The following is a 15,363-nucleotide window of genomic DNA, read 5'->3' as shown; positions in this document are numbered from 1 at the left end:
TTTAAAGGAAAAGAGAAAAGAAATATCCTTTTGTCAGTATAATCTGCTGTGCAAAGTCAATGGTGGGACCTGCCCTTTCCCTTTTTCATAGTGTTGAGGAGAATTTAAAAATGAGTAAGTGTTTTGTAAATGGTTTTAGGACTTGGCAGTTTAGGATGCATTTTGGGACTGAAATCAAAGGCACTGCTCCATGAACTGAACTTAGACAGCAGGATGAATTAGCCTTGATGTGGTGGGAAAAGTCTATAATTTTATATCCACAGGCCATATTGCTAAATTGCTAGTCTGTTAAATACAAGAGGAACAAGGACCGGTGCCAGGGCTGTGGGGAAGTGTCAGAGAATAGTTTGCATCCATAGATCTCAGTGGTTCGCTTGGAGGCATGGGGGGCATTCCTAGATCATATCTTTCAGTATATATCTTTATGCAAAAGGAATCCAGCTCATCTGCTCCAAGATCGTTTGTAACGTACACCAAAGTTTAGTTTGTGAGGAAAGTTTGATAAATGGGGATTGGGAGATTTCCTTTAACAGTATATTCCTTATCCAAAAAAAAATACTAACGCAAACACACCTTGGCCGTCCAGTATTACTTCTTTGTCCTGTGCACTATTTTCTGAACTTTTATTCTCAATATTATGTGCTTTCTGGTTCTTTTCTCTTCCTGGTTTATGGTTTACACTTTTCTTCTTCTGAACTCCCTCTGAGTTCAGTCGATCCAGGCTCAGATCACTTCCCAGCTCCTCCTCATCTGCCCTTGGTTAACAGCCACATTTCTTCTGTAGCTCCTGTCATCCTCTTGACACGGCTTTGTCCATTCTGCAACACTTGCTTTTACCCACATTTCTGTAACCTCATTTTTCACAGATGAATGGTTTTATTCTCTGAGGAAAAACTGAGGACTAGATTCTGCAACAGAACTATTGCAGCTAAGGAGTTATTTTCACCAAGCGAGTGAAAATAGACAAGACAAGAGATCTTCTCACCTTTCCCTCAGTTACATTTGTGTGTGCTTCTTTTGAGCAAAAGCTTGTGTATATCTCTAGAAAAAAAAGTGTTTAAAAGGACCAGTTCCAAAATACCTGTGAAATGCATTGGTATTTTTCATATTCTGTAACTCGTAACTGATTGAAAATAGCTTTTATATTCTGACACTGAAAACTGGCAGTGAGGAAGAAGATAATAAACATATATATATATATATATGTCATAATTATATCTGCACATAGGTAGATGTAGAAATACATCCCAAAAATCTAAATATGCAGACTTCTAGATCCAAAAAAACCTCGATTAGCAAGAGTTCTTATAAAAGTTCTATATTTGTACATAAATCATCATATTGCTTATTAAAATAATTGAAACGGTATATCTACAAAACCTTCTTTGCCCAAATTAAATATCCTACAAAATTATATTGTTTTTATATTTTCACAACATTTCAAATCTTGCAATGCAGAAATGGCTCTGAAACCAATTGCTAAAGTTGTGGAGGCATATAATAATCCCAGCAGTAAAAGCAATACTGTTTGTTTGTTTGTTTGTTTGTTTTTCATAATTATAATTTTTACTTCTTCGAATCAGTTTGCATTTGCTTTATAAGTTTCTAAATTCTTCCTGAGGAAAAAAAATTGCAATCTTAAGAAATGTCAAGTTGGATGAGATTCCACCCCACCAAGAAGGAGAAAAATGCTATTATACTTTAACTTTGTTTTCTTAGCAGCTGGAAAAGAAAACAATACAGAAAGTAATAATTAGTCATTTGCTTCAGATCAAAAGCAACTGTTCCTGTGAAATTAAAAGGGACAGTGCCATTTTACCTACTCATAAAAGTATCATTTGGAAAACGTGAAAGAATTGTCTTACAGTGATAAAGATCAGTAAGAATTTGACAGTTGTAAAAAGCTGCATGCTCAAACATGTTGTCTCTCAAGCAACTTTACTGTCTCCTTCAGGCAAGCATTGGGATGACTAAAACGTGTTAATTTTCCTGTTGTTACATACTCTATTTTTAAAGAAAGCAGAGATGACAGTAAAACTCTACAAGTTCAGATTGTGTAACCCCTCCCCAACTATACAAAAAGATATAAAAACCAAATAATTCCAGGTGACAAATGAAGACGAGATCAGATCTTGTGTTCAAAATGAAGAATTATGGTCAGTTTAGTACAAATGCACACATCTGTGTTTTTTAATGTTTACCTCCAGGATTACCTGCAGAATCCAGATTATTAAGTGTGATTTGCCAGAATCATAAGGATTTTTGGAAATTGCCAAAGTGCTTCTAAACCGCAGCGATCTTATTAACAGAAATTATCTGCATTTCTGTTTTGTGGTTGGTATTCTCTCTCACATGGTACTTACTGAATAGATTTTTCCATTTCTTATTGGTCATCTACTAGTAAACTGCTGAGTGCCAAGGAAGTTTGTAAACCTGCTCTGCAGAGGTCAGTGCAGTCATTGAGATATTATCACCACCCTGAGGAGATATTTTTTGTTTTCAATCCATGTTAGTCCCTAGTCCCCTGGCAGCCTTCTGGAGGAAGAAACAGTTCTCCACAGCAAAATTTATTACATGTAAGATCTGGATGGTGTGTTGGTAGCAGAAGCTGAAGAAGACCAGGTTCCTAATATAGGTCTCAGCTGTCCAAAGTTCCAGCAACTTAGGTCTTCATTTTTCTTTAGCTGTGTGCTGCAGGTCTGAGAGCTGCTGGCAGTTGTTTCACGTGTCCTTGGCATGTATTACTTCACATCCCACAGACTTAGTAAGAAAAGGTAAGTAACTTCAAACTTACTATTTATCGAAGCATCAACTTATAGAGCTGTTGCAAATGAAACACCACATCCTAGCTATGTGCATATACACCTGATGATTTATCTTAGAGCCTCCATCAAAACTCACTTATTGTAGGTGTCCAATTTAGAGATATAATGACACATCTGCAGTTAGATCACAAGATTCAAGCAACACTGAGTATTACTTCTCTTACACATGCTGGAGCTTTAATTTTTGGTAATTTTTAATAACATTCTTACTGATTTTCTGTTAAATTAATGGTGCAGAATCTACAGTCTGAGGAGCAGCACAGAAATTTTTTAATAAGCCCATTATAATGAGGGAGAGAGAGGCATTCAAGCCTCACAAATCCACTCAGCAAATGACTTTTGTCCCATCTTCAGCAACTCCCTCACCGACCACTGCTCCTTGAGTGCCTCCATTGCCTTTTTTGCAGCTGGCAGCCATACTGAAAACTGAGTAAGGAGCTTGGCTGGCTCTCTCTGAACATTGGGGAAAGCTGGCAGCACATTGCTTTTCTCCCTTACTTCTTCCTGAGTGTCCTTCACTGAGAAGAGAAAAAAATGCTAGTAATAAGCAAACAGTTCTTATTCCTTGTTTCTTGGTCCCAGCTTCAGCTTCGAAGGAGCTCTAACATATATCAGTTGTCAGTGATTTTTGAGGGCTCAAGGGCCAGTGGTTACTGGAACACAGCATATTCCAGGGACCTTCCCTCTCCGTGCCCCCCCACCAGGAAAGTGAGGAAAAAAGCAGATTTGGAGCATAATCCCTCTGTTGGCCCCTACATGCAAGATTCTGGTTCTCCAGGCAGGACCTGTGCCTGGTTCGTACTGTCATTATTCCCTATTTATTGAGTCTGGCACTTTGCCTTTCTTGGAATAAAATGAGTTGAATGTTTCTTTTTGTCGTTCCCTGACACAAATGCACATTTCACTTTACTCTATTATCTACCATGGCAGCACTGTTGTCTGGCTAAAGTAGGGCATCCTGGGATCTAATTTTATACTTCTCAATACCCAGATGAGCACTGTAGATTATGTTCAACGTATCTAAATCCATATGGTATAGCATTATGACACAACATCTCTATTCAAAGTCCCATTATAATCTCATTATCTGCAGTGATTTCATTTGACTAGTCCCTGTAAAAATGTATCCTTTGAGATACTTGTCTTTTTTTCTGTTGGCCATCATGTACATTATTTTAAGGTCATATCATATCACATCGTATCATATTTCTTCCTGTCAAATTCATTTAGAAACAATTTGCATTTGATTCCTATTTATTTTAAACAATTCTTCCTGCAGTTTCTTTGCTCTTGCTTATAGGCATTCTTGAAAGCACAAACTCTATTAAAAATACATTTGCAATATCATCTTCATTTCCTGAAATCCACAAATTCCACTCTAGCTTCTGAAGTGAGTTATCCAGTGACTGAAATCTACTAAGCACTCATGCAGATGCTCTCTATCGACCTGCAAATTGTTACCTTTATAAAATAACCACCAGTGCACGATACTAGTGCGTGATCCTCAGTATCGGCAGTTTCTATGAATTTTACCTTAGGTCTTGCTTACCTTTGACATGATGTAATGAAATTTTGATGCATTAAAATGGTAATTGTATTTATTTCCCCAGATATGTGAAACAAGTCCCCACCAAGTGGAAGGCAGTATACCATGAATTCTTGTCATGCAAGGCTAACTGTGCCAGCCCCCTGTTAGTTTGCACTGATGGGAAGATTGGGAAATACGAAGGGCTTAGAAAGGTTTTTATGTTTTGATGGTACAGTTCAATTAGCTGTATCTAAACAAGAATTAGAACAATGACTTTTTAGGGTTTGAGAAATCTTGATGTGGAATAGAATGACAGACTAATTTAATATATCCTTCATTAAAGATCAATATAGAAAAGAAACAAATGCCAATAGTGAATAATAACAGTAATATAAACTACAGAGTAACAGGAGAGCCTGGCTCCAAGCTGACATACACTATGGCAAACCAAACCTGTTGGGCTGGCACAAAGCGCAGACAGCCATAGAGATTGATGTATTTCAAGGATGATGAATACTGTCATGTAAATATTCCTTCAGTGGAACTTTTTTAACACTAAAAGCAGCAAGGAAAATGTCAGATGAAAAATGCTCTCTCACAGTCATACAGCACAGAATGGAACAAATCTGGGGCCAAACTTAACTGTTGTGACAGAAAAAAAACCCACATGAAAACATACCTCAGGGTATGTTCTTCTCAGGGAAGTATCTGATGAAATAGTGATAAAAGATATGAGATGACATGAAATGAGTGAGGGCTGTGAGTTAGGTACAGCAAAAAGGATGACATCAGACATCAAAAGCTGAAAAAAGAGAAAGTGGTCTCTAGAAATGCAATATTTTTAAAATAAAACATAGATAAAGTTCACTATATTTTTGCGCCATATCTTTGGCTGCTGGAGAGAAACATAACTCTGCTGTCTAGTCTAAGTCAAAGTCAATATATGCCAGTTCTGTATCTGGCTTTTCCCTTTTATTTAAACCTAGACGCTTGGGAATGGGATTACTCTGAAGCATCTGGATAACCTATAATCTGTGATAAAAGGCAGTAGAGGAAGAACTTTTTATGCTTTCAGTACTTGAGGGTCTTCATGTAGGAGGGAAAACAAAAAGATGCCATCTATTTAATTTCTTATTTACATGAGTGGATATTCCAGAAATGACTAGAACTGGCTGAAAATGTTTTGCTAGTCTTTGTGGGGAAGGGGTGGAAAATGAAGTTGGGAAAATGTAGGTATTGCAAAAATTTGTCAACTTTCCATTGAAGAAAATGGAATGTACCTAATTTATTGCATGCTTATTTTACATTTGAATTGTTGGAATATTAATGTATATTCTCCTTAATTGCCACTGTGTCTCAGGGGAGCTGCAGTTCACTTGGTTTATGACAAAATTCTTTTTCTGGTCTGGACTTTGTGACCGGATTGCATCTACATCATCCCTGACTGATCTCAGTTTCTTTACCACAGCAAAATTTGCATAAAGCAGTCTGGGTATGTTATAAAAGACTGAGAAAGCAAAACTTCCTTAAAAGATAAGCTTTAGAAGACACAGTGAGGACCTTGGTGGCCACAGTGGAACACCAAACAAAATGGTTTGAATCAAAACTTCATCCCAAAGTGAAATGTTATTTATTATGCTACAGCTCAAACAAGATGTTTAGACATTTCCAAACCCCTTCCTTATTTTTCATTTGCATAATAAAAGGTTAATATCTTGTTTTTCAGGCTAATTTGAGGTGCTGAGAATCATTTTAACATATTATGATATTAAATACAGAATATCATAATTTCTAGTGGGATGAAAAACCCAGTTTTTACCAGCTGCTAATGGCCTCTGGAGAGATTCAGGTTGATGAGGTTTGTGATGTCAAACAGCTGTAGATGAAAATACGAGAAACAGTTGACAATAATTAAATAATACAAATGTAAAACTACAAATCTGAGAGAAGCACATAATTGTCATGGTATTATTTCATATGATTTTTATGTGATATTAAATACCATTAAATTGTCATACTCTTAACAAAGTCAAAATAAGAACATACTAATCTGAAGATTTATGTTTCAGACAGTAAGGAAATAAAAAACCATAATATTTAGTTAGCATGAACAAACTTCTGAAGCTTTTCTTTTTTTTAATGTGAAATGGATTAATTAAAAAGGTAGTTCACCCAGCAATTTAAGGTGAACAATTCACAGAAATGACACAAATGTAACCCCTTTTCTTGTGTATGAATTATCTTAGAGCAAGCTGTAGAATTTCAAAGTGTACCTGTAATTAAATATATTTGCTGAACCATTCTAAATCTGCAGCTTATTTGCAAAAGCTTTATATACAAATTCAATATTCAAAATTCAAGATGCTTGATTAGGTCAGTAGGCACATAATATGTTTTTATCTCAGAAGCTTGATTCTTCATACCAAAAATTCTGATATGAATCATTCAGAATTTGCTTTTTGCAAATATTCTTCAATAATATGCTCAAAAGTCATCAAACGTTATTGTTAGTACCTCTGTTCAGCAGAATCATATCATGGAATCATAGAATGGTTTGGGTTGGAAGGGGCCTTAAAGATCATGTAGTTCCAACCTCCCTGCCATGGGCAGGGACACCTTCCACCAGACCAGGTTGCTCAAAGCCCCATCCAGCCTGGCCTTGAACACTTCCAGGGATGGGGTATCCACAACTTCTCTGGGCAACCTGTTCCAGTGCCTCACCACCCTCATGGTGAAGAATTTCTTCCTTATATCTAATCTAAATCTACCCTCTTTCTGATTAAAGCTGTTATCCCTTGTCCTATCACTACACGTCCTTGGAAAAAGTCCCTCTCCAGCTTTCTTGTAGGCCCCCTTCAGGTACTGGAAGGCTGCTATAAGGTCTCTCCGGAGCCTTCTCTTCTCCAGGCTGAACAACCCCAACTCTCTCAGCCTGTCTTCATAGGAGAGGTGGTCCAGCCTTCTGATCATCTTCGTGGCCCTCCTCTGGACTCACTCCAACAGGTCCATGTCCTTCTTATGTTGGGGGCCCCAGAGCTGAACGCAGTACTCCAGGTGGGGCCTCACGAGAATAGTTACAGAAAGCAAACGATACCCAGCTCAAATTACTAAAATGTTTATGTACCTTGCCAGTGAAAGGAAACCTGGTCAATAAATGGAATTTAACAGCATAAAAGAACAAACTATATTTACTTACTCAGCTTTTGAAGGAAGAATGATATTAACATACCTGCAATATATGTAAATCCCTTAAAAATATATGAGTAACTTATATTGCTACTCCTACATATTTTTTCTAACAAATTCATTGTTTATCTAAATTTTAAATATAAAATGAAAGTATATTTAGTTGTGGAGGCTGGACGTATTAGATTTATCTGAATTATTTTGATCCCTAATTTGGAAAATACATTTTTCAGCTGCTAAGCTATACAGTAATATGGGAAGCTACTTACCTAAGCTTTTTTTTTCAGTGCCACAGAAAATACTAACAGAACAATTAAACCATTGTGTCAATGGGAGTTGTAGTGCCTACAAGTAATAAATATATGGAGCTTATTCTCTGATATCTTCATTGTCTGAGTTTCTTTCCTTTTACTGGCAGGCTTATAAAACTACAAAAGCCATGAAAACTCAATGCTAACTTAAAAGTGCAACCTCTGTTACTTTAATATTTTTGTACTGTGTATCAAGGCATTGTTTACATTAGATAATGAAATGGAGATGGGGCAGAAAACACACTTCTGAAAGACTTTCTACACAAAAGGATGAACACGTAGTTCTTTGCACAAAGCATTAGAAAATACTGTGATATTTTATTATTAAAAATGCTGCTGAAAAGTTTATACATATGTGTCCAGCCATATATATCTTCTATCATTACTTAAGGCAAAAAAAACAAAAAATTGCAAAACAATAACAGAAGAAACCATTAAACCCTGCGTATCTCTTAAGGTCAAGAATATAAGCCTGGGAAAGTACTTTTGTTTTTCTTTTACAGTTTGCAAAGTATATTTTGATATCATTATTATAGAATTCTATGAAGACCTTATAAATCTGTTCCCTCTATAAATCATACATCAGTCCAGATGTATCAAATTATTAAATCAACTTGATTGTAATTACTTTTAAAAGCTAAAATCATTCACTTACAGGAACTTCTTTTTTACCCAAATGTCACAAGCCTGACACAGTACTGTACATATTGCTAGCAGAAGACAATTGGAAGTACTAAACAAATACTGTAATTCACATTACAAACATACCCAACTGATTATGATGCCAAGCATCATTACCTTTTTTTTACTTTTTTCTTTTTTTCTTTTTTTTTTCTTTTTTTTTTACCTTTTTTTTAAGAGTTATGAACTGCTGCATCTCAGCTGAGGCATTATATAGGTGGTGGAAATGGCCTGATATAGAGTCAGCATTAATCAACATTATGTGATGGATCAGTGGAAAAAAAAAAAAAACAGTTTTCCATTTTCTGCTAGTTGTATTTTAGGGCTGTTGCTTCATCACATTCCAACCTGAGCATCCAGGTCAGGTTTATAGCACAATTATTACAGATAAAGGATTATATCAGCCACATGTTGCATTTTTATCATGTCATTAACTTTCTTTTTATTTCTTTCCTTCATAACCTGTTTTACTGCCTGCTACAACAAGGAGTTGTGCAGATTAATAGACCTCAGTGAATCACCCTGTCTTTGATTTTATTTGTAGGGGTGACTATTCCAAGACATTTTATTAGAAAAAAAAAGCATAGAAAACAAGAAGAGGTACAAGGCATCTTAGTGTTAAATACTTATGGGACATATGATACTGATGCAGCTTTGTGAATTAATAATAGAAAATACATCTGGGATAACCATGTTCAAGTGCAGACCAATTTGTTCAAATATCTTTGGTTACTATCTTTCAATGATGGAGTAACTTTCAAAGACAAAATATAAAGCAATCTTCATCTGCGAGAACTTATTTCTAGCTTTTCACATTCAAATCAGTTGTTTGAATCAAACTGCTATGTTCCTTTGTTTGATAGCTCTGCTTGGCCCTTGGTTTCCTAGTGAAGGAAGGGCAAAAAGGAATAATCAGCTAAGAATTTTGCCCTTCCTGAGGGTGATGCTTTCTGGGATTTTCAGTTTTATTCAGATGCAGAACAGCTGATAATGTCTCTGCTTCTCCCTCCATAACATTCACTGACTATGGGACTGCTGTGTAATAAATCAGCAAAAAAAGTATTTTCTGACAGGTATGCTCTCAAGAACAAAACAGGATACTGGGCAGAGAAGTTCTTTGCACATTGATCATTTCTGAACACTTTAAAATACAGCCAGCCAACCAACCCACCTTTTCCCCACTTTCAAATTGTGGTTTTACTTCTTTTAGCAAAGCTAAGAAGGTGCTTTCTCAGCTGAGATTCCGCTGCAACTGCTGGTGAATATAGACCTAGTTTTCTTCAGTAAAGGCTGACCAAAACACAGGCTTTCTTTGCTTTTGTCAGGGCACAAATCTCTTCCTTATGTATCACAATAACCAAGAACTACAAACTGGACTCTGAATATATATTATTGGATGTTTCTTGGTTCAGTTCAACAAGCTTAAAACAGCAACTATTTTCTTTTGTGGTTTTTTTCTCCATTTTCCAATCCATTGCTGTGTTGCAATTTAATAAAGGCTAACACAAAATTAAATTATAGAAAAAAAAAGTTTCAGAAAAGAACAACAATCTCCTATGAATACTTTAACATGCACTAGTGTAACCTGTAAGAGAAAATATGCAGGTCACACAGACAACTGTATCCTCTGTATGACACCATGGCCTCATATAAATGAAACATGTTAGAAAAAACTCATGGTTTTTGTTTACCACTAGTAATTAAGAAGAAATTCCTCCTTTGGGCTTGGAGGAAACAGAGGTGATATGATGAATGTATATACACATAGGTCACAACCGAATGCACAATCTTTCTAAAAGCTCTCTTCAAACTGAAAACATCAATAAAAGCTTCTTCTTTTTTTTTTTTTTTTTTTTTTTAAACTCACAGCTATGTACATTTTTACAGAGTTTCTTTAAATATAGTTCAGGCTGGCAAGTCATCTCTTTGCACAGAACTATACGTATTTTACTGCATAGTCAGTCCTCCTCTTTTTTTTTCATTTTTGTTTTTAATAATAAAATTCTATTTCCCCCATCTGGATTACAGCTTCATATGCTGGGTAAAAGCCCATGGTGATGTCTTTGTTTTAGCAAGGGCCATTCATGGTATGGCACATAAAGAATTTTTTTTTATTATTTTATTTATTAAAAAAAAAACAAAAAAACCCAAAAAAAACCCAAAAAACAAACAAAAAAAAAACCCAAAAAACCAAAACACCTGTACAGTCACTGGCTCTGTGTTCCAGAAGACTCTGCCTTGCTTGTTACACTCAAAACACCATTTTAAGTGTCTTCTTCTGGCCTCAACTTTCAATCAAAGTGGCTGAGATCTTAAAGCAGTATCGTAACAGCAATGTACACTTTTCACATTTCACAGGGTTTTTAGTTGATCTTTAACATCAGAGAGTTTCCTGGGAAGGATCAGTGAGAAAATAACAACTGTCCTTCTCTTTTACTTGTTTTTACTTTAGATTTTGACAAGGTGTTCAATGGATGGCATTATAACTTTTTCCTCTTCATTTTGTTTGTTTTTTGTTTTTTCTTTCTTCCAAGTGGCTTGTGAGGGTAGAGGGGGAAAGGCTGAGCTATACCCTAGTGGTCGAATGTCCATGGGGCAAATTTGTACTGTTTTGTCCTCCACTGAAGGTGTTGAAAGTATGCAAAGGCTGCATTCCTGTTAATGTATTTGGAATCATGGTTATGGTGTTGGGTGTCATTAACGGGATGTCATCTGGGGACCTTCTCAAAGTAAGCGTGTAGTCAGGCGGACAGGTTAATCTCAGTGTGTCATGGGCCTGCAGCGATTCACACTCGTGGTCATGTTCTAGCTGTTTCATCTGCAACGACATAATCTCTTCATTTTGTATGTGTGCAATATCATTGGTTGTGTTCCTCTGGGGGCTAGGGCGCCTGTGAGTCTCGTGACGCCGCTTGTCCTTCTTGTAATATAACGCAGCAAAAGCTAAAATATTGAGGAACAGCAAGGATGCCCCCACAGCAATGGTGACGCTCAGCTCCGTAGAGTAATCTCGCTTGTTTTCTATCAGAACTGTTGTATCCTCCAGAGCTGTTTTATGGGTGTCTTTTGAATGTTTGGGATTGTTGGCAGGTGTCATTGCTGGGCGTTTGGTGGCTGGCCACAATTTACCAGGAGAACGTCGTGTCACATAAGGAAATGATGTCATGTCAGGAGGGGGGACTTTAGTTGTTGTGGAAACGTACTGAAATATTTCATTCAGGTTGTGAAGGTGCGGTACGAGCTCCAACCAGAAAGCAACTTTTGTTGCTCTGTAGTGATCACGAACTCGGGGTTTCAGGCCAATATGCAGATAAAGCTGGTCTTTAGGATTGTATTTGGACCAGGCCACTTCTTCAAAGCGGTTGGGTTTTGTGTGGATGAACTTTGTGTCCTGCGGAACAGGCTGGTTTGGATCTCTACAAAAATAAAAGCAGGCAATATTATAGTCATTAAAAAACAAAAACAAAAGCAAAAAACAAAAAACCTTCCATCCTCTAGTTAATAGTTTATCCAGTAATTAACATAACCTAAAAGCAGAAGCTAAAAAAACCTCCCAAACTTAACAACAGGTGTTAATAAATAAACAAAATAAAAATTACTTACTGTACAGTGCATCTCAGACACTATAATACTTTTTTACAGAGAAAAGGTTGTGTTTCAGCTCCCAAAAGCTCATCTGTAGTTCTGTGATTCAGTATCGTACTCCAAAGCTGTCTTAGAGAAGTATTACTACCTACCTTTCCCCAAAGTAAAGGTATAGGTTCGGCTCTTCTCAAGGTTTGACATTAACATTCTCATTTAAGGTACCACTACTTCCACTGCTGTTAGTAGTAAATATGGGCATCTAATTCCTATGGCAATGTTGGAAGCCCATGTGGCCATAAGAATTTATACTAGCTGTGTATATTATATAAAAAACTTCAAAACATGAAGTAACAGGTCTAGTACATGCAACCGGGAAATATTTCTCTTTGTGTTCCTTTACTGAGCTATTAGTCCCCTTTTATTTAAATATCTACTTTCGGGAAAAGCCTTTGAAGTATTTGTACGACACAAATCTTTCCATCATTTGCATTAGAAGATTACTATTTGAAAATTCCATGTGCTCATTGCTACCAAATAACTACGTTTAATGACCGTAGGACAGTGAACCTTAATTATGCCCCAGTTTGTAGGGATGAAAAATACATTAGCTGAGATCAACAAGTTTTATAGTAGTTAAGTAGTAGTAGAGATAAGAGTAGTACACTACTCAGAGATAATTTCAAAATTGGTAACCCAAATATTTAATTGAAACTATGCTTTTCCCATCCTTTCTTTTTTACTTCTTCTTACAGGTTCAGAATAAAGACAAACCAATAGCAGAAAAGGCATTTAAATGTGGTTAAAGTCTATGTATCCTTAGAATTTTGGTAAACCTTATGTAAATATGACTTCCTCTTGGTATGAAAAAATACAGAAATTTAAAATTACTAATACCAAATTTAATATTCTGTTGTGCATGAGTTTGAATCTTCTTTTACAGCAAAGCATATTTTCTGGGACTTTCTGATATATTATACTGAGACTACATGATTCATCTTCTGCACATTACGCTGAGAACTTTCCATTCTTCTTTCCATTCCCATATGCATTAGTTTATTTCCTGTGAAAATGATTCTAATATTTTCCTTTTCTTCCAATATACTGTTATGTATGTTACGGGAATACCAAGACCCATCGGTACAGATTTTAAAGCATCTTATTTTTTTTCTTTTTCCATTTTTAAAAGCTCATGAATATGATTGCTGAGTTTAGCATTCTTTTGCTGTTCATAAAGAGCTATTTCTTAGTTCTTAAACTAGACTGGTAATTTGACTTTGATAATCTCATGATTCCTGTATTCGTCTGTTTACCAGAAAGAATTTTTCTTACCTATTTGAGTGAAAGGAAGAATTCTTTTTCTATAAAATTTTTGTATTTTGGTTTACTTGTGCTTGTGGTTTTACGTGTTTCGGTTTTTTTTGGGTGGTTTGGTTTTTGGTTTTTTTTTTTTTAATATATATTATACTGTATCAAATCTTTCCCATCTCAATAAGATATAAACTAAGGGTTCCAGAACTATGGCAATTTCATTTATCTATCTATCTATCTATCTATCTATCTATCTATCTATCTATCTATCTATTTTTAATTTTAGGTAGTAATCATTAGCCAAATTTTGTTAATTCTAAACAAAAATGTAATTGCTTAGTAATTGTTCATCCTAGTTGACGCTAGAGGAGTAATATCCACTTCCAAAAAGTACAGCAGCAGGTGTATGCTGCTACTTTGAGAGATTCTAACACGCATTCAAGAAGGAAATAAAAGTATTTCTTTTGTTCTTAAAGAACAGACTGAAAGATTTGGCAAATCCAGAGGAGAAAATATTGGCCCAATTCAATATATCTACTGCTACACTACATTGAGGTTCAACACATAAATTCTAAAGCAAATTAAAAATCATGCAAAAGATGGAAAGATTTAAAAATCATTAAAATGCAAAGCATTTTTCTTGTCAGAAACTCAAAATCCTGCAAGAGTTACAACACAAAATCCATCTTGTGTTCTCCCCACTTGCTGTTCTGATTCATAACACAAAAGACTCTGGGAAGGGTCCTACAGAAGACATATAAATCAAACTAGCTCATTTAAATAAGTTGCACTTGATACACAGTACAGGAGATGAAGAAGCTGAGCGCTCATTTCAATGAGCCAAGCTGGACATGCACTTTTTTCCTATTCTTTTTTTTTTTAATGACCCTATAAAAATGACAGCAGATGATGATTTTACCAACTAAATATTTTTAAAATTAGCATTCTCTTCCCCTACAAAGAGCCTATAACTTTTATAGTAAATATCAACCTCCCTTTCCTTTCCTTCTCTTCCATTCTCTACCTCCATCTCTCCTTTTTAACTATATCTATTAGGAATAGCCAATTATGCTGCTGCCTCCTCCAAACACAAAAGAGAAAATTACATTACATAATGCTAGTCTTGTATTTCAGGATTTGTTTACATGGCTATGTGTGGGCATGAAGCTGTCCACTGAAACAAGGAACAGAAAAAAAATCAGCCAGCCCTACATACAAATCATTTTTTTGCTGAGGATATCAGAACTCTACCATTGGCATCAAGTCTAGGGCTGATCACTTAATAACTGAATAAACAGTCTGAATATTCTCTCTGAATTTAGAGGATAGGTATCTAATTTTTTTTTTCCCCCACAAGAAAATGGAATTACTAAGTCCAGTCCTAAATAGAGGATCTAATAATGCATACATCTTGGTTTTACGGTGTCCAGGTTTCAGCTGGGATACAGTTAATTGTCTTCCTAGTAGCTGGTAGAGTGCTGTGTTTTAGATTTAGGATGAGAATAATTTTGATAACACACTGGTGTTTTAGTTGTTGCTAAGTAGTGCTTATACACAGTCAAGGCCTTTTCAGCCTCCCATGCTCTGCCAGGTGCACAAGAAGCTGGGAGGGAGCATAGCCAGGACAGCTGACCCAAACTGACCAATGGGGTATTCCATACCATATGACATCATGCTCAGTGTATATAAGCTGGGGGGAATTGGCCAGGGGGCAGTGATCGCTGTTTAGGGACTGGCTGGGCATCGGTCGGTGGGTGGTGAGCAATTGCACCATGCATCACTTGCTTTGTATATTCTATTACTATTATTATTACTATTACTATTACTATCACTATTTTACTTTATTTCAATTATTAAACTGTTCTTATCTCAACCCATGAGTTTTCTTACTTTTACTCTCCCGATTCTCTCCCCCATCCCACCAGAAGTAGGGGGAGTG

At 36.1% G+C, this 15,363-nt stretch overlaps 1 protein-coding gene across 2 annotated transcripts in view; it reads right to left on the bottom strand.

The window, feature by feature from the left end:
- Positions 1-8,148: 8,148 nt before the first annotated feature.
- NLGN4X (neuroligin 4 X-linked) overlaps positions 8,149-15,363 on the bottom strand; it is a 141,613-nt gene continuing 134,398 nt past the window's right edge. For both annotated transcript variants that reach the window (XM_075133685.1, XM_075133693.1), the window contains one exon: positions 8,149-11,947. In XM_075133685.1, the coding sequence (XP_074989786.1) occupies positions 11,098-11,947 (850 nt within the window). In that variant the 3' untranslated portion in view covers positions 8,149-11,097. The remainder of the gene's footprint in view (positions 11,948-15,363) is intronic.

This window comes from Calonectris borealis, chromosome 1 (assembly GCF_964195595.1).
Source record: "Calonectris borealis chromosome 1, bCalBor7.hap1.2, whole genome shotgun sequence".
Taxonomy (NCBI): Eukaryota; Metazoa; Chordata; class Aves; order Procellariiformes; family Procellariidae; genus Calonectris; species Calonectris borealis.
Note: the sequence above shows the minus strand (reverse complement) of the source record. Positions and strands in the feature narration are given on the sequence as shown.